This window comes from Oncorhynchus tshawytscha, linkage group LG06, assembly GCF_018296145.1.
Source record: "Oncorhynchus tshawytscha isolate Ot180627B linkage group LG06, Otsh_v2.0, whole genome shotgun sequence".
In the NCBI taxonomy this organism is placed as follows: Eukaryota; Metazoa; Chordata; class Actinopteri; order Salmoniformes; family Salmonidae; genus Oncorhynchus; species Oncorhynchus tshawytscha.
In genome coordinates this window covers 20,638,327-20,656,406 of record NC_056434.1, presented here as the reverse complement: position 1 = coordinate 20,656,406, position 18,080 = coordinate 20,638,327, and the positions used below count along the sequence as shown (strand labels likewise).

The following is an 18,080-nucleotide window of genomic DNA, read 5'->3' as shown; positions in this document are numbered from 1 at the left end:
GATGGACGTGCTGCAAGGGACAAAGATTACTTGTTCCCTTCCTCAGCAGACTTTTTCTTGCTGGTAAAGGCAGACAATGTGGAAGAGGCAGCCTGTTCCTGGACCTCCTGAACAATAGATGAGGCAGACTTCTCCTGCCTCTCCTCAACAATAATGGTAAACTCCTTTCTCTGCCCCTCATTCTGGGGAAGCAGCATCACATAGAGGTATCTCATTTTAGTATGTGACCACTCTTAGAGCATATTTTACTCACATTAAGAATAACGGTATCATGATTCTTACCAGTGTCCTCAGGATGGAAGGGACAAGGGCCTTGACTTCCTCAATGGAACTGTTCTCCACACCGTGGCTGGTTGAACCAAAGATGGCAGAGCATTTGTAGAATTTCTCCTGGACGTCCTGGACTTCCTCAACAATAGAGACAGACTTCTATTGCACTACCTCAAGGATAGAGACAGAATTCTCCTGCACATCCTCAAAGATAGAGACAGACCTCCTGCACATCCTTAACAACAGAGACAGACTTCTCCTGCATATCCTCAACACAGGAAGTTGGTGGCACCTTAATTGGGGAGAAAAGGCTCATGGTAATGATTGGAGTGAATCAGTGGAATGGTATCAAATATATCAAACACATGGTTTCAAGGTGTTTGATGCTATTCCATTTGCTCTGTTCCGTTCTCCCCTCAGCAGCCTCCACTGATCCTCAATGATAGAGACAGACTTCTCTGTCTGCTTCTCATCAGATTCCTAATGCAGCAACATCACATGAAACAGAGGCATCTAGTATTAATATGGGGCCGATGTTGTAGCATCTTTACTCACACTGAGAATGATTCTTACCAGCAAATTCTTAACATATAATTCATATTGAAAATTCGTAACATATTATACAAATTTATGATGGACATACACAAATTAAAAAATACCATTCCAAACATAACATATTATGCTAATTTGAGTGTCCCGGATTTTCGTTTACTATGCCTGCGTTTACACAGGCAGCCCACTTCTGATCTTTTTCTCACTAACTGTTTTTTGACCAGTCAGATCAGCTCTGAAAAAGTGTCGATGTGAAAAGCTCTGATGTGATTGGTCAAACAACCAATTAGTGGAAAAAATATTAGAATTGGGCTGCCTGTGTAAACGCAGCCTTTGTTGAAGTGGTTGCAAAAATGTTGTTCTAGGTATGATTACAAAAATAATTTGAGAATACATGGAATGGTGCAAAGTGAAAACCTATTATTGAATGAAGCATCTGCCAGGCACATTCCCTTTTCTGATTATTCTTTTCATTGCTCCCGTTTGCCCAGTTTCACTTTAGTCTTGATGCACACACAGCACGGCATTATGCAGGGAGTTGGGGCTCAATCATTTAGAATTAAATTAACTCAGTGAATTGCATTCTCATCTATAGATCATGTGGACATAAATATCTTTCATAAATAGTTATCATGGTATGAAATCATTATATGCTACTTGAATGCATGTTGTATTTTCAGTACATTTGTCAGAAATGTCATGATGAATTAAAGATATCTAAATCACCCCACTGACAATCATTCTCAAACAATGCAAAATGATGGTTGCAAATACCATGTTTATTCTGACTTTTCTCATAAGAATTATTAAAACAAGCAATAAAAGTATAGGCATTGAATAGAATATGGCAAGTACTCAAGCTTCTGATGTGTCTGCTCATTAAGATCGACATAAATACTTTAAAAAGCATTCAGTTGGAGTACTACATCGGAGAGTTTAAAATTCATTACACACTTGACTAAATTTCCGTTATAAAATGTCACTGTACAATAAAGGTTTCGTATGTGGCATATCGATATAATGTATTGTCAAGAAAACCCTTAACTAGAACTATAAAGACAAATTCTAATATTACAAAAGGTAGCATAGATTTTTTTCATCTGAGGTTCCTTGTATGTTCATAAAATGTCCAACTTCATGATCTATGGAACTTAAATTAACTATAGTTCATATGTACAGAAAACAGATGAGTTTGTGATGCATCTTGCTAATCTATGACAGGCCAAATATGAAAAAATCTCTCAAAGCAGGTTTTTCAAAGAAAAACTCAACAGGGACACCTGCTGTTCCATTAAGTAACTGCACTTGTACATTCAATTATTTCGCTACTCTCGTTTGTAGTCTTTCAGCAAGAAATTCAAACCCTTGAGCTCAACAACACTACCCATTTAACATTCAGATCCATGTTAAAACTTAGCATGAAACAAAACATGTTACTGGTTCAATACATGAGAAGTGATGCCAATTGTACCTACACTAATTCATGAGGATAGGATGGTACAAAACAATGAAGCTGTGAAAATCTTCAGCAGATGGTTAGCAACACGTGTAGAGTAAATCAATATCAGGAACTTCCATGCATGAGGAGTAATTGCATTCATACAAAGAAAAGCTGGAAAAAAAACATGAATAACTTATTCATATAACTGCTACAATGTTCACACTCCCCCTCAAATTTTCCTAAGACAGAAAGAAACTATGGTTCCATTCTAGACATCTTTGAGGCCAGAAGGAAGGCAGCCCTTGTGTTACGAGCCTGGTGCTCATAGCAGGCTGGCCAGGCTGGATGTTGGGCCGTTCTGGGCTTGAAACTGCCCAGGTGGTGGGCCGTCCGTCCACTGTCACAGAGAAGAGAGAGACAGATTTGTTAATTACCCATCTGAGCCAGACAGACAGTCATACAGACAGATAGAGAATACAAAAGGACAGACAGAAAAACACAGCGAAACAAGCTACATCATCGATCTACAAACCACAACTTTGATGGCAGTAATAATGAAAGATAAAAAGTTAACATGGATAAGTTGATACGTACGCTGATGAGGTTGTGTTCAGGGAGGCTGCAGGCAGCGATGTGGTCTTGGAGAAGCTGCTGCGAGAAGTTCTGGTGCATCTGAGCTGCTTCATGGGCATCTATGGTGTTTCCCAGGGCCTTATTCAGATCTACAGGGACAAGACAAAAACAATGTGGTCAAGGAAACCTACCTCAAATCATTTAAGCCTAGTAGGGAGCAATGAAGCTCAAACCAAAGAAAGAAAATGTGCAGGTGTGGGCGTACCTTTCAAAAGGGCCGAGGACCACAGCTGGACAGACATGTCAGGGATCTTGCTGGCCAGCTGCATCGCTGGAACCACCATGTTGTTGCTCTCCTGGAGAAAAACAACATATTGTTATGCAACCTACCAAAGCTAAATATTTTGCCGCAAACACGTTGAATAAAATGTATAAACAGTACGGCATGGACAAAAAAAGGTTAAAATTTGTATATGGGACACAGGCACACATTTTTTGTTGTTCTATTGTTTGTACTATTATGTTTTTATTTTTAGTATATCATTGTATTTCAAATTTGTGTGACCTTGCTTCCTTGTCTATCAGTGTCTTGTTACTTGTGGACCCCGGGAAGAATAGCTGCTGCTTCAGCAAAGGCTCATGGGGATCCGAATATACCAATAAATAAACCAACAGGGGCAGGGTAGACGTTTCTGGATAAAGATCCATTTGTGACCATTGTGGAGTGATCTTACCCTGTGGTTTCCCAGTACATAGAATATATGGCCTAGCAGAACAAGTGAGCAAGCCGTCAGTCTATTCAGGTCCTCCGCGTTGGACATCTTCAAAGTTTCTCTAAGGAACCGTCTGCAATAAGAATATCATGACGAAATGATTATTTCCCAATTCCCACTGAAAGTTTGAGGAACTTATGGGACACTTCTCAGTAAAATAGTTGTGGGAGACTTACTTGGCCTCGTTGTAACGTCCTTGAAAAAAGGACAAGAGTCCTCGGATGTAGAAGGCTGCAGCGCGGAGACAGTGAGAGCTGCAACACAAACACACATCAGTCAACTCGAAGTCAATACACCTTCTCACCAACAGGCTGCACACGTAACCTTAAAAAATTATGTATTTGGCTCTGATGAGCAAGACTGAGTAACCATTAAAATCTCTGTTATGCAATACACACTTACACACCTCACAGGAAAGTTGTGATCAGGGTTTATCCTCTCAAGGAGACTGTAGAGCTTTAAAAGAAAGAACAAAGTTAATACAGTAGACAATAATTTATTTAGAGTAGAAAAGAATAGTGTGTGTGTCTACCAACCTCCTGGTGTCTGTTTCCTTCCCTGATGTAGACGCTGGCCAGGTTTGTTACAATGAACGCCCACAGCTCCTGGTGTGTGGTTAGCTAGAAAGAAAACACACAGATTTACTCACCATCACAAATGTGACAATGTAAAACATATTAAACACATGCAAACATAAACCCGTATAATAAGCTTAGCGTTACGACTTACGTCACTTACCCGCAAAGCGGCGGTGAACTGTGCCTCTGCATTGTCCATACAGTTGACAGATATGCAATACAGGCCCTGAAAAATGGAACAGCATATACACAAAGTTAAGTGTTTTAGAGATACAGTAGTCCCAGCTACAGAAGTGGGATGGTAACTGTTATTAAAGGCAGTGAATTGAGGGTATGTCTTCTGGGTGAAGGTTTAAAATACTCACTAGTAGAGTGTGAAGCTGGGCAGCGTGATTGGTGAATAACCTGGGGGACTGTTGGCACAGTTGGCAGACCTGGGAGATCTGGGATATGGGGAGAAAAAGTCATCATCCTCATAAATGACATGGGCATGAAAATGCCGGTCATATAGTTCTGTAGCTACTTTGATTAAACTTTTAACATTCCACTATAACTTCACACAGTGTTGCATTTCAGAGTGAATGAGTAAAGTTGAACAGAAATAAAAATGGGTTAATAGTTGGTTCTATACTACCTCTTGTAATGCGGTGGCCTTGTGACCAGTGACTAGCCGGCACATGATGATGTGCTCCAGCAGAATGACCTGGAAAGTGGAGAGGATGGGACTGCTGTCCAGCACTGAAATAGAGGGGAGTCAAGAATACCTTTTAGACAACAGTGAGTGTTAAACAGAGGTGAGATAAGTGTGCTTCAAATCACATACTTTTTAGTTTCTCAAGCTGCATGAGTGCTTTGTCTGTGTATTTCTGTGCCTTCTCCAAATACCCTGCTTGCATGGAGTGCATGACAGTCACCTGGAACATATAGAGAACAGGGTTATTACCAGGGTTGGGGAATATCTGATTATATGTAATCAGCTATGTAATCTGATTTTTATAATCATTTCTAATCCATTACCAGCAAAAATATTGTAATCAGATAACAGATACTTTTGTAAAAAAAATAGATGATTACCTCATGGATTACTTTGTTTTCTCAATGACAAATTCAGCATTGAAAAAAGGTTTGTTCCACCTGAGCGAGTCTGACCACTATGATGACACACCAAATGCGTTTGATGGATCCTTTTTGTCTTCTTCTAATGCCTCTTAAGGGGCATCAGATTACATTAGAGTTTGGGTAATCCAAAAGTTACGTTACGGACTACAATTTTGGACAGGTAATGAGTAACTAACAGATTACATTTAGTAAGTAACCTACCCAACCCTGGTTATTACTAAGGCTGTGACAATAAGAGTATTGCAAGTTTATCCATGGCAAAAATGAAAACACGAAGCAGACCTTTAAGAACCTGCTGTATGTAGAATATTGTGTGCAATAGCTTGGAAAATAAATACATTTTACTCTGGATGAAAACATGATGATGTTTGTTTACAAGATTAGTAAAGACTTTAAATCCACATTGTGTTTTGTTTACCACCGGGATACTGGGATCATTCCTGCCCTAGTTATTACCATGTAACATGTTGATATTACCACAATATAGTCATCCAATCCTTTCAGATCTGCACAAGTATCTAGGGCAGAATCAGTCCTCAGGCATCAGGTGAATGAGGAAGAGATTGGGCTCACCAGGTAGACGAGAACACACATGTGCTCTTTGGGCAGCCAGTGGAAGAGGTCAGCCGGGTTACTGGGCAGGATCTCATCGTCGTGGAGTGTAGAGATAGTCTGGATGCACTGCTGCAGCTGCTTCAGACAGGGCTTCACACTCTTCACCTGCAGCACACAACGTAAGGAAGGGGTGGGTCACTATCAATGCAACTACTTAACAATTACGATACAAACTAGAGGGAAAGTATTTATTTTTGAACAGGGGTGCGCCCCTGTTGTCATAGGTGTCCTTAATTCACTGCCCTTGACAAGCGTTGTGCACCCTGGTCTTGGCCAAGAGGACTCCTTACCTGTCCAGCGTCCAGGTAGTGTGTGACCTGCAGCACCAGAAAGAAGACCCTGAGAGACTCTTTCTGGATGGGGTTTCCCTGCCAGTTCTCCACGATGGTCCCACACAGAGTGAGCAGAGGGTGCACCTCCCCCAGCTTCCTCTCCATCAGTAGGAGCTGATACACAGGACAAAAAGACACCTTATGGTAAAGACTATCCAGTGCAAAAGTATTTTTTATTTACATCCTTTAAAAGGGATACTTTGGGATTTTGGCAATGAGACCCTCCCCAGAGTCAGATGAACTCGTGGATACCATTGTTATGCTTCTGTGTGCAGTTTGAAGGAATTTGCCAACTAGTGATAGCGCAAAGACGGGAAGGAAGTCTATGGTATATTGGGAAACTACCTCTAACTTCCTTCATTCTGGACGCAGAGACATAAAAATTGTATCCACAAGTTCATCTGACTCTGGGGTAATAGATAATGGGCCTCATTGCCAAAATCCTGAAGTATCCCTTTAAGTGCATAACATACTCAAGATATCTGTTTACCCTTATTAAATGCAAAAGACAGCCATTAAAAATCATGCATTTTTATAACAAAGAATTTGAGACTTACCATTCCTTTACTCAGGAGAAACAATGCTCTGTGAAAGCATACATCACCTATTCAGTCTATCGTTATAGGAAAATGTCAAATAAGTCTATTGGAGGGCATGTTTAATAACATCGCTCTTGTTTCAATGATGAATCAATGTGGACATAAAAAGTAAATGGTTCATAGCATCAAGGTTACAGTACCTGGTATATTCTGAGCCCACCACTCTGGCGTACTCAGCACCGACACCCAGGAGGTCACATGCAGACACAAGGTCCTTTTCTAGAGTATGCAGTTGCTGATAGGGTAAAAAAAAAGAAGAGAAATTCAATGCATTGCAATGTATCAGTCTACAATCAAACATCCAACAGAAATTTGCCGTCTTTCAGATGGGACATTAAACGGGTGACCTGACTCTCTGTGGTCACTAAAGATCCCATGCCACTACCGTAAGAGTAGGGGTGTTAACCCTGGTGCCCTGGCTAAATTCCCAATCTGGCCCATTCATCCCCCCTTTCCCCTATAAGTATTCCTCAGGTCATGGCTGTAAATGAGAATGTGTTCTCAGTCAATTTACCTGGTAAAATAAAGGTTTAAAAAAATACAACTATTCAGTTCAGTCAGTATTTACAATAAGGAACGACACAACGTACCGCCAGTTGAAACAGCAGGCGGCAGTGCCAATAGGGAGTCTGCTGTGAGATCTGAATTGCCTTTCGCAGTAAAGGCTTTGCAGAATCCACCAGATTCTGAAAACAGAACATACAGTGTCATAACGACTCAACCTTACACTTGCATATAAACATGATTTTCAAATGGATCTCCAGACAGCAAAGATTTCAAATGTATTTTAGTTTTATTTACCGGTACCTGCTGACAGTAGAGTTCTGATAAAAGACTTGCAGCCTCAAATTTAACATCTTCAAACTGTGGGATCTAAGATATTCCATGAAGGAAACCTCAACAAATCAAAGTGTATTGGTCGGGTACACAGATTTGCAAATGTTATCACTGGTGCAGTGAAATGCTTGTGTTTCTAACTCCAACATTGCTGTAATAATACCTAGCAAAACGCACAATCTTGACATGTAATTTGACTACTGAGATGTGCTTGGAGCAGCAAACAAATATCTGAGAAATGTTCTGAAGAATTGCACATTGTAATGCTAGTTGGTAATATACTATACGCCATTTAGCAGACGCTTTTATCCAATGCGACTTACAGTCATGCATGCATACATTTTACGTACGCAAATCGAACCCACAACCCTGGCGGTGCAAGCGCCATACTCTACCAACTGACTAAGCTCTGTGTTGGTCTCCAGCTAGTGTTGGGGTTGAAACCATATCATTGAAAAGGATACTTGTTGTGAAATGAACCACTAAAAAAAAGAGATGTTAGAGCCAAAAATACACATTATGGATGCATAACTTAGTCAAAGTAATCAACTGTTAGCAACTTGTAAAAACAGAGTGAAGCTAGCTAACGTTACAGTAGAAGTTACAGTAGAAGCAATAGGACGGGCGGCTAAAATATCATGCGAGCTAACTAACAAATACTATTCTGAATGCAATTACATATGAATTAAATTATCAAAGGGTCAGGATCTAAAACTAGCAATACAACTTTTTCCCATTTGACTATAATAGGAGACGCCGATGAGCGCATCTCTGACTCCATCCTCGAGCTTTCTCAAACTCTCCCTCCTCACCGCTTTCTCCAAGTGGCTCCGCGCGAGCTCGCTGTTCTTCGTATGATGATAGAGGACCGAGCCTAGTTGAAGATGAGTTCTTGCCTCAACCCTTTGCGGAGGTTTAAACTGGAAAACAGCTTGAAGACAATGTACACACAGACGAATTTTGGGTGGACTTGAGGTGCGGAAATGTTCTGCAAAGCCGAGAAGGGCGAGGTACCAAGATTCCGGGGCCTCTACGTTGGACGCCATTTTCCCAATAACAACAACCATTGAGCACCGTGTCACCCTCGCGTGTTTTCGACTACAAGCGAGATCTTTGTTTTTTTAAACATCCGTGGTACTTGTAGTCCAAAACAAGTACGTGCCGTAATAATCTATATTTTAGTCCAAAACAAGTACGTGCCGTACGTGCTATAATAATCTCGTGAGCGAGAAGAATTCCAATAATTTTTTAGGCAGACAACACCTAGAATTAAACCACCGCCTTTCTCAGTTTGGGAGAATCGTCAATCTAGTCAAAACCTCGTCAACGGTGTGAAAGAGTGACGAATAGACGGCGGTGTTGCAAAACCACAGAGATTGACCCAACAACACCAAACAAACAAGGAAATGTGGACGGAAGACGAAAGTAGAGTTAACCATTGAATGTAAAATCATTTGGAAGATTTGCCAGATCTTCATCAAACACACACACACAGTAAACCAGATTAAAGGTGAGGGAATTGTTATGCGCATTCATTTCAGCCTGGTGTGCAGCAATGTTGACATTTTCCTTGCATTGATTGTTTATGATAATAATGAGTACTTATGTCACTCTGAATCCCAACATTACTTATTTGTAATACATATCTTAAATAGGTAGCTCCAGTTTAGATCCCTGTAATATGGATATCTTCCATCCAGATGTATATATCGTAGATAAATAAACTCAGCTATATAAAATGTACATGTATTAAACGTGAAGCTATAAATAGATTATAATGGGTCATTTCGATGTACTGTTTTACAAGTAAAATGTATGATATTATATATTTATATTTGGCTACATCTAATGCTTTGCAAGTATAGAAGTTGATACATTTCCAATAACTGTATTTAACAGCATATTTAATGATTGTGACACAGAGCTCATCTATGAAGTGGGAGTGTTTGTTATTTTCACTATTTTTATGTCTCCTGCAGTGGATTGTCTGGTGTTGGCTGACTGATTGTCATAGATAGGCCTACTGGTTGTTGTGGTCAAGGGCACACATGGCCCATACAGTGAAGGACCACCTGAGAGCACTGCCCCAGGCTGCTGTCTCTCCCTCCCTCCAGCCATGCTAAAGTGAGTCCCCCTCAGCCCCAGCCCCTACCTCGGGGGTTTTCCCTGAAGCAGAGTTGCATTTGACAGTTGTGGCTGCTTTGCGTGATGTATTGTTATCTCTACCTTCTTGCCCTTTGTGCTGTTGTCTATGCCCATTAATGTTTGTACCCTGTTTTGTGCATCTACCATGTTGTGTTTCTACCATGTTGTTGTCATGTTGTGTTGATACCATGCTGTGTTGTCACGTGTTGCTGCCATACTTAGGTCTCTCTTTATGTAGTGTTGTGTTGTCTCCCTTGCCGTGATGTGTGTTTTGTCCTATATTTTTATTTAATTTCTATTTTTAATCCCAGCCCCCATTCCCACATGAGGCCTTTTGCCTTTTGGTAGGCCGTCATTGTAAATAAGAATTAGATCTTAACTGACTTGCCTAGTTAAATAAAGGTTAAATAAACTCATTCCAGTCAGGCAGGTCTACATACCACATAACTGTTTATTGCAGGATCATGCAGGTCAGGACCATACAGCTGAAGGCTGCCAAACATGTTTACCACAACAGCCAGTAAGTAACCTTGGGTTAGCATGGGAGATCCTGGCACATGGGTAATGTGGCCAAAGTGGACTAGACTAGATCTTTATTTATTGCTAAGTAGTACATAATGCCACTGGCAACATTAGTCATCACCACTGTTTTGCAAGTTCTTCAATTGCCCAAGAGAGCAACAAAGAGCACTCTAGAAGTTGGTCAAGTCAAAACTTGCCAGCCTATGCATTGCTGCTGGGCTCCTTGCAAATTCCCAGTGTGCCCTCAAAATATGTGTCTCCACCTGCATCCCAAACCCACCGTATCAGAGAATTGATTGTTTCCAACTAGCTTTTACAGCCTCCAAACACACCCTGACCCTTGACTGTCTCTAAGCTCAGGGGTCACCGTCAACGCTGATACAGACGACTGACACACACATACATACATAAACACAACACATACTCAGATGTAGCTGCTTTTCTTGAAGCATCTAGGTCCAGCTGAGGGCTTATCTCCACCTTTAGTTAGAGGCAGGGAAAAGCTGTTTGCACGTGTATATTTGCCATTCTCTTTCTGGGTTATAATGGGAGTGCTGTGCATGAGGTTAGCCTACAAGATACAATGACATCATGGTGCATTACTACTCTGTATTATGACTATAAGAACATATTGTGGCGCAGCGGTCTAGGTCACTGCATCTCAATGCTAGAGGCGTCACTACAGACCTTGGTTTGATTCCAGGCTGTATCACAACCGGCTGTGATTGGGAGTCCCATAGGGTGGCGCACAATTAGTCCAGCGTCGTCTGGGTTAGGGTTTGACTGGGGTAGGTCATTGTAAATACAAATTTGTTCTTAACTGACTTGCCTAGTTAAATAAAATAAATATATATTTTATTTATTTTATTAGTTATACAATTGTAAATATTGATTACTGCACTGTTGGGTTAAGGTCACAAGTTAAGCATTTCACTGTACTTCTGCATGTGACAATAAAACTTGAACATGAAGAAATGTGTAAATGGTGGCGAGGTTTACTAAAGTCTACTGTAAAGTGGGTTAGGAATCTGCAGAAAGACAGTTCAGATTACACTCTGGCAGTCCAGGCACATAAGAAACCTTAAGCCTACATGTGTTTCCATCTGATACCTTTAGCCTATATATGCAGCCAGTGATAATGCCATGTTAGAGTCTCCATTACTGCAAGGGTGTGACTTATGGAGTATGTTTTTGACTGATATCATTTCAAAGTGTGTTTGTCTTTAGTGTCCTGTGTGAAGTTGAGTACTCAGTGTTTCTTTCTGTGTGCAGAGATTGACAGTGTTGGACACCCTGCTATGTGGAGCGTTCGCAGGTGCTGTGGCAAAAACAGTCATAGCCCCCCTGGACAGAACCAAGATCATCTTCCAAGGTAAGTCCATTTCTCTGGAAGAACATGCATTAGGAATACAGAGTAGGGGTTCCCTTCGGAAATACTTATTTCATTGTTAGTATCTTTACCAGTTATTATGCCTTAATACTTATTTCATTGTTAGTATCTTTACCAGTTATTATGCCTTAATACTTATTTCATTGTTAGTATCTTTACCAGTTATTATGCCTTAATACATATTTCATTGTTAGTATCTTTACCAGTTATTATGCCTTAATACTTATTTCATTGTTAGTATCTTTACTAGTTATTATGCCTTAATACTTATTTCATTGTTAGTATCTTTACCAGTTATTATGCCTTAATACTTATTTCATTGTTAGTATCTTTACCAGTTATTATGCCTTAATACTTATTTCATTGTTAGTATCTTTACCAGTTATTATGCCTTAATACTTATTTCATTGTTAGTATCTTTACCAGTTATTATGCCTTAATACTTATTTCATTGTTAGTATCTTTACCAGTTATTATTCCTTAATACTTATTTCATTGTTAGTATCTTTACCAGTTATTATGCCTTAATACTTATTTCATTGTTAGTATCTTTACCAGTTATTATGCTTATTATTATTGATACTTATTTTCTTCCTCCTGCTTTAGTGCTAAGGTGAGTCTATTACAAGTCTCCTATATAACTTGCATTACACTAAATAAAGATGTACTTGATGTTTAGTATGCATGCTGCCATACGGGTGAATCCTAACTTCTACTTAAATAAAACAATTCACCTAGTCTCCCATTGACTTCAATGCATGACTAAGTGAAAAGGTTATAAATCAAATCAAATCAAATTTTATTTGTCACATACACATGGTTAGCAGATGTTAATGCGAGTGTAGCGAAATGCTTAGGATTTGCCCCAAGGTGTGTTGAGTTAGTGTTAAAGGGATACTCCACGTAAGCCCTTGTTCTACTTACCCAGGATCAGATGAATTAGTGGATACCATTTTTATGTCTCTGTGTCCAGTATGAAGGAAGTTAACGGTAGTTTCGTGGGCTAACGCTAACCAGCGTTAGCGCAATGACTGGAAGTCTACAGGTTCAGTAGCATCATTGTGTTGCTGTGTGTGCCCCCAGGAAGCCTTCAGACTCATATATTGTACGTACATGAAAGATGGCTTCCTCAGCCTGTGGAGGGGCAACTCTGCCACCATGGTGCGAGTCATCCCCTACGCTGCTATCCAGTTCTGCTCCCATGACCAGTACAAGGGAATACTGGGGAGATACTACGGCTTTCAGGGAAAGTGAGTAGAGTACCCATCGGTATGAAGAATCGCAAATACACACACTGTTTAATGTAGCACCATTTGACCTCTGGTGGTCTCCATCAGCCTCCAAAGCAACTCTTCAGTGATCGTTCTTGAACAGAACAAACCATTTTCTCTACTGTGACAATTCCTAATAATACAATGATACGCATTCATTGTAGAAAACATAGATGTTCTGTAACATGATGGAATCCATCTGGTCTTTTTCAGAGCCCTGCCTCCTTTTCCACATTTCCTGGCAGGATCATTGGCTGGCACCACAGCGGTCATGCTCACCTATCCCCTGGACATAGTGTGGGCCAGGATGGCAGTGACGCCCAGGCAAATGTAGGGCACTCTGATAACGCTCGTCATTTTCTATCTTTGAATGTAAAAACATACCTGCATGTGGCTCCCCTTTGCACACTTGTTCAGTGTTCAACAGGCATGTACTTTAAGTTAGTATAGGTCATATTACTATCCTAATCAATATTCTTATAGGTTAATATCCTTCTCTTATCGTTCTTGTTTCGGTTGCAGGTACAGCAACATCATGCACGTTTTTGTGCGCATCACACAGGAGGAGGGCATAAAGACCCTGTACAGAGGCTTCTGCCCGACCATCTTGGGAGTGATCCCGTACTCAGGAATCACCTTCTTCACATACGAGACCCTCAAGAAACTGCATGCAGGTACAGACTTTTAAAAAATTATAATTATCTTTATTGGATAATCAACTTTTTAATGAAGGGCTGAGATTCACTTAAATTGATCCCTCTCTCTCTCTCCTCCCATCCCTCTCTCCAGAGAGAACTAGGCGGTCCCAGCCATACTCTTACGAGCGTTTGGTGTTCGGTGCGTGCGCCGGCCAGTCGGCCTCTTACCTGCTGGACATGGTTTGCGGCATGCAGACGGCCGGGGTGACGGGCCAACAGTACGGCAGCGTCCTGGGCACCATGAAGACGATCGTGGTGCAGGAAGGGGGGTGCGTGGACTCTACAAGGGCCTCAGTATGAACTGGATCAAAGGGCCAATCGCTGTGGGGGTCAGCTTTGACCTTATGCACAACCTACTGCACAAGATGCACCAGCTGGGATACTTCACACACTGAGCCAGTAGGGGGAGCCAGAGGAGAAGCTCACTGTTGGGACCAGTCATTCGCTCACAGGGACTAGCACGGGCGCAACTTTCACTGGGGACAGAGGGACATGCCCCCCATTCTGAAATTGCATGTTTGTCCCCCCGAGTTTTATCATTGGATTGTGATACAAAATGAGGCAACAGTGTGCTTTAGGACCATGCGGACGCATCCGAGCGGTCGGGTAGGCTGTTTGGAGTGTTTTTCTGACTGGATTTTTTTTTAAGTACAAAATATATGTCCCCCGCACTTCTAAAACCAAAGTTGTGCCCCTGGGGACTAGAATGGCAATAATATACCAGACCTGTCTACTCACAATATGGATCCTCTCAGTAGGCCTATGCACTCTACATGTCAAATTGGAATTCTAAGGAGAGGGTGGTACTGGACAGACAGGAGGAGGCAGAAGCTGTCCGTATTAAGCACGCACAGCCAGACCCCTACTCCTGCTGTTGATGGATGGAGTGTCTGCACTAGGGCCAAAATAAGTGTCCTCAAACTGGGTAGATGTGTGCAGATGTTTGCAATATGAGAGGTATGACAATGTGAAAGATTTTTTGTTTCGAGGCCTGATCCTTGTTTGAGATTGGGGTATTATGTTGGCACGGGCACATTTTAAAGGCCCAACGTAGCTGTTTTTATATCAATATCAAATCATTTGGGTGACAATTGAGTACCTTAATGTAATATATTTCTATTATAATAGGCAAATATTGCTTTTTAGCAAAAAACTATTTCTCAAGAAGAAGTTTGCTAGGACTGTTAGTGGTCTGAGTGGGGAGGGGAAAACTGAAAACTAACTGTTATTGGCAGAGAGGTTTGGAACTGTCGTTGTTACTATTGGTCTATTAACTAATTTTCTGCATGTTGATTTGAGCATGGAAAGCCAAAATTCCCGCCCATGCAAACCTGCTGGTTATAAATTCCTGTGTAGATTATGGCTGGTTGGTAAACATTCAGAAAATAACACTGATCACATTTTCACACTTCTATAGTGTTAGTTTCATCAGCTGTTGTACAATATGATATAAACACAGGAAAAACTGAACTGTACTTGAAATAAAATATATTTTTTTCGTGACAGTATCTCTATTTGTCCATAAGGTGGAGCCAAGTGATCAGCAAACTGAAAGCTGGCCTATACTAGAGTGAAATATTCTAGTTAAGTATGCTGAAAAGTCAAGTAATAACTGCTAAGCCTAAAATAAAATGGGCAAAATTCTAGATCATTTATAGTATTTGGTTTCAAAATCTGTCATTTTATTTGATATATTTTTATATATATATATATATATATATATATATATTGATATATTGATATATTGATATATTTGATCCTATCCTTTACGGCTATACCTCTGAGACGGTGCAGCCACAGAGAGACAGTGGGTTGATGTAAATAAGCATCACTAGTTGTCAGTATCCCCTGGTGAACCTCAGGTTAGCCCCTGATGGGACATAGTTCAGCTTCTGATTACACCCTGCCTTACCTTGACCTTCACATTGGTCGCTGTGGGGTTTGAGTAGGACCATTGCTGAAACTATACCTTTTTACACATTTATACACCCACTAATGTGCAGAACAAATCCTCTCACACGAACACTTTCTATTTTATTTCATACATTTTTTATTTTCAATATACTGGTTGGATTTCCTACATATTACTATGTCAATGTAGTTGAGTGCAAACCCATGCCACTCTTTCTAGTGCCACAGAAAATCTGCTGTTTAGTCAAGTCATGCACCATTTTATAGAATTTTCAACCTTGAGTTCTTTCTTTGATATAAATGTTTTTATTCCCCAAAGCTTTTTACCAAGCTTAACAATTATGAGTCAACCTGTGAGGTGCCACAATGTCAGGGCAGAACTGAATTGGCACTTCACTTAAGGGCATACCCGCACAAGCACAGATAACCATTGAAGATATCTCAATAAAACAACAATGTTAGTAGTCCCTTAAATTACCAGGAAATTCCAGGTGCTCCTACCCAAATGGTACTATTACTTTCTGAACAGCTAAATAATACCTTCACAGTGTCATATCTTGCAATCTTTTATTTGACAAATGCATTTGCTTCAGTGTGCTTTGGCCAGTCAGTTCACTCTATCTATTGCTCATGCTCCTCAAAGTATGGTGAGGCGATATTGTGCTCAATGTGGAGCCACTTAACCCCCCTTCTGTGGCCAGTTAATGATACACACCAGTGGATGTGAACCTGGGTGTCTGCTGCCACCTGACAGACCAACTGACCGACCACTTGGCTGGAGAGAGGACCCTGTGTCTCTGCTTCTCAGCCTTTCTGCCTCAGTCTCATCCTCCCTCTCTCTGGCCTTGTCTCTCTGCCTCCCTGTCTTTCTGCCTTCCTCCCTCCCTGTCTCTCTGCCTCGTCCTGCCTGTCTCTCTGCCTCCCTGTCTCTCTGCCTCCCTGTCTCTCTGCCTCTCTGTCTTTCTGCCTCCCTCTCTCTGTCTCTCTGTCTCTCTACCTCAGCCTCCATGCCTTCCTCTCTGTCTCTCTCCCTCCCTATCACTCTCCATCCCTGTCTCTCTGCCTCCCTGTTTCTCTGCCTCCCTCCCTCCTTCTGCCTGTGACCTTGACTGTGAATTCTGGGATACCCTGCCACCCAACAGTGAGCAGCCAACCTGGGAGCGCCACCATCTAAACAATAGAACTGTGCAATAAAATGGACTGAGGGGGCCTGGGATGGTGAGAGTGGGACGGGGACAGAGATTCATGTTGGAGGCGTGGTTGCCATAGGTACCTGGAACCATGCCAGAGAGGAGAGGAATGTATTTTCATGTATTCAAATCTTGCATGAATAATTAACTATCCAGCCCTGGAACGCAGGCAGCAAACAATGGCAGTTTAAACATCTGCACCCTGGTCCTCTTTCCCCTTGTATCCCATGGCTGTGTGGGAGAGGTGAGGAGGTTATACTGGGAGGTACGCTGCTTGGAAATGCATTTGATTCTAATGTGTTAAGATGGAGGATACATGTCTGGTTAATATTGTTTCCCACATAATAATACAACGGCTGTGTGTGACTTTCCAGGTGTAGGTTCATTGGGTGCACCGCGATCCCTCAAAAACAATCGGATTTTGACACATGCCACATTACCAGGTTTAGATGTTTAGGAATACAATGAAAAATGGAGCAATGTGAAACAGTTCACTTTGAGCTTATACCCAGACAAGAGCGTACTGGCTCAGTAGAGGGGGAGAATATGGCTGCCCATCAGTGCAGTCAGACAACCCTGTGGCACTGCAAAGGCATTCTGGGTAAGATCCTGCTGCAGTCACTTTGATAGCCAGCCACTGTCAGGTTCACAAGCACCTGTTCCGACAGTAGCTTTCATAAATTCCACCGCATTAAAATGCCTAGAAAGACATTATAGGGACATAAATAGCCTTGTAAACGTATCCAGTTAAAACCCTCAAAAACAGTAAAAAGGACAGCGAGAAAAAATATAAAATCATCATAACGCACAAGACAATAAAGCCTCAGTCAGGAATGTAAGCTCAATCAATCCCTTCATTCACAGAGGCAATATTCTCAAGTATTATAGAATGTTGCCTCCCCCACAGCCCCAGCCCACTCTCCCTACCTCAGTCTTGTTCATTTTATAAGATACAGCATATTGCCACTTATCATCTGGCAGTGTTGTAAAAGCACTGAGGTCACTGCATTACGGAGCTGCTGGGCTCAATACTTCCATTAGAGGGCGTGTTCAGGCTACGCTGGGCTCCATACCACTCCTCCAAGTGTATGGGAGGGGCCACACTCACAAATGGAAACTCCCTCACTAGTCTACAACTAAACCACACATACATCTAGTTACAGTGCCTTGCGAAAGTATTCGGCCCCCTTGAACTTTGCGACCTTTTGCCACATTTCAGGCTTCAAACATAAAGATATAAAACTGTATTTTTTTGTGAAGAATC

The 18,080-nt window shown here is 41.4% G+C and overlaps 1 protein-coding gene and 1 pseudogene across 5 annotated transcripts; one reads left to right on the top strand and one right to left on the bottom strand.

Moving 5' to 3' along the window:
• Positions 1-1,580: 1,580 nt before the first annotated feature.
• On the bottom strand, positions 1,581-8,756 carry LOC112244757 (MAU2 chromatid cohesion factor homolog). Of its 5 annotated transcripts, none has more exons than XM_024412532.2 (19): positions 8,502-8,756; positions 8,154-8,171; positions 7,654-7,725; positions 7,443-7,538; positions 6,993-7,087; positions 6,811-6,838; positions 6,212-6,367; positions 5,880-6,026; positions 5,011-5,101; positions 4,822-4,925; positions 4,553-4,630; positions 4,339-4,413; positions 4,146-4,229; positions 4,016-4,065; positions 3,786-3,863; positions 3,571-3,682; positions 3,102-3,192; positions 2,858-2,985; positions 1,581-2,660 (listed from the first exon to the last, which is right to left on the bottom strand). In XM_024412532.2, exons 1-19 carry the CDS (start codon positions 8,754-8,756, stop codon positions 2,586-2,588), a joined length of 1,833 nt encoding a protein of 610 aa, XP_024268300.1. In that variant the 3' UTR covers positions 1,581-2,585. The 5 variants fall into 5 exon arrangements, with proteins under 5 accessions (XP_024268300.1, XP_024268302.1, XP_024268301.1 ...); XM_024412534.2 differs by having other exon boundaries at positions 4,348-4,413; XM_024412533.2 differs by having other exon boundaries at positions 7,660-7,725.
• A 303-nt stretch (positions 8,757-9,059) lies between these two features.
• Positions 9,060-15,218, top strand: LOC112244759 (annotated as a pseudogene).
• The last annotated feature ends 2,862 nt before the right edge of the window (positions 15,219-18,080 follow it).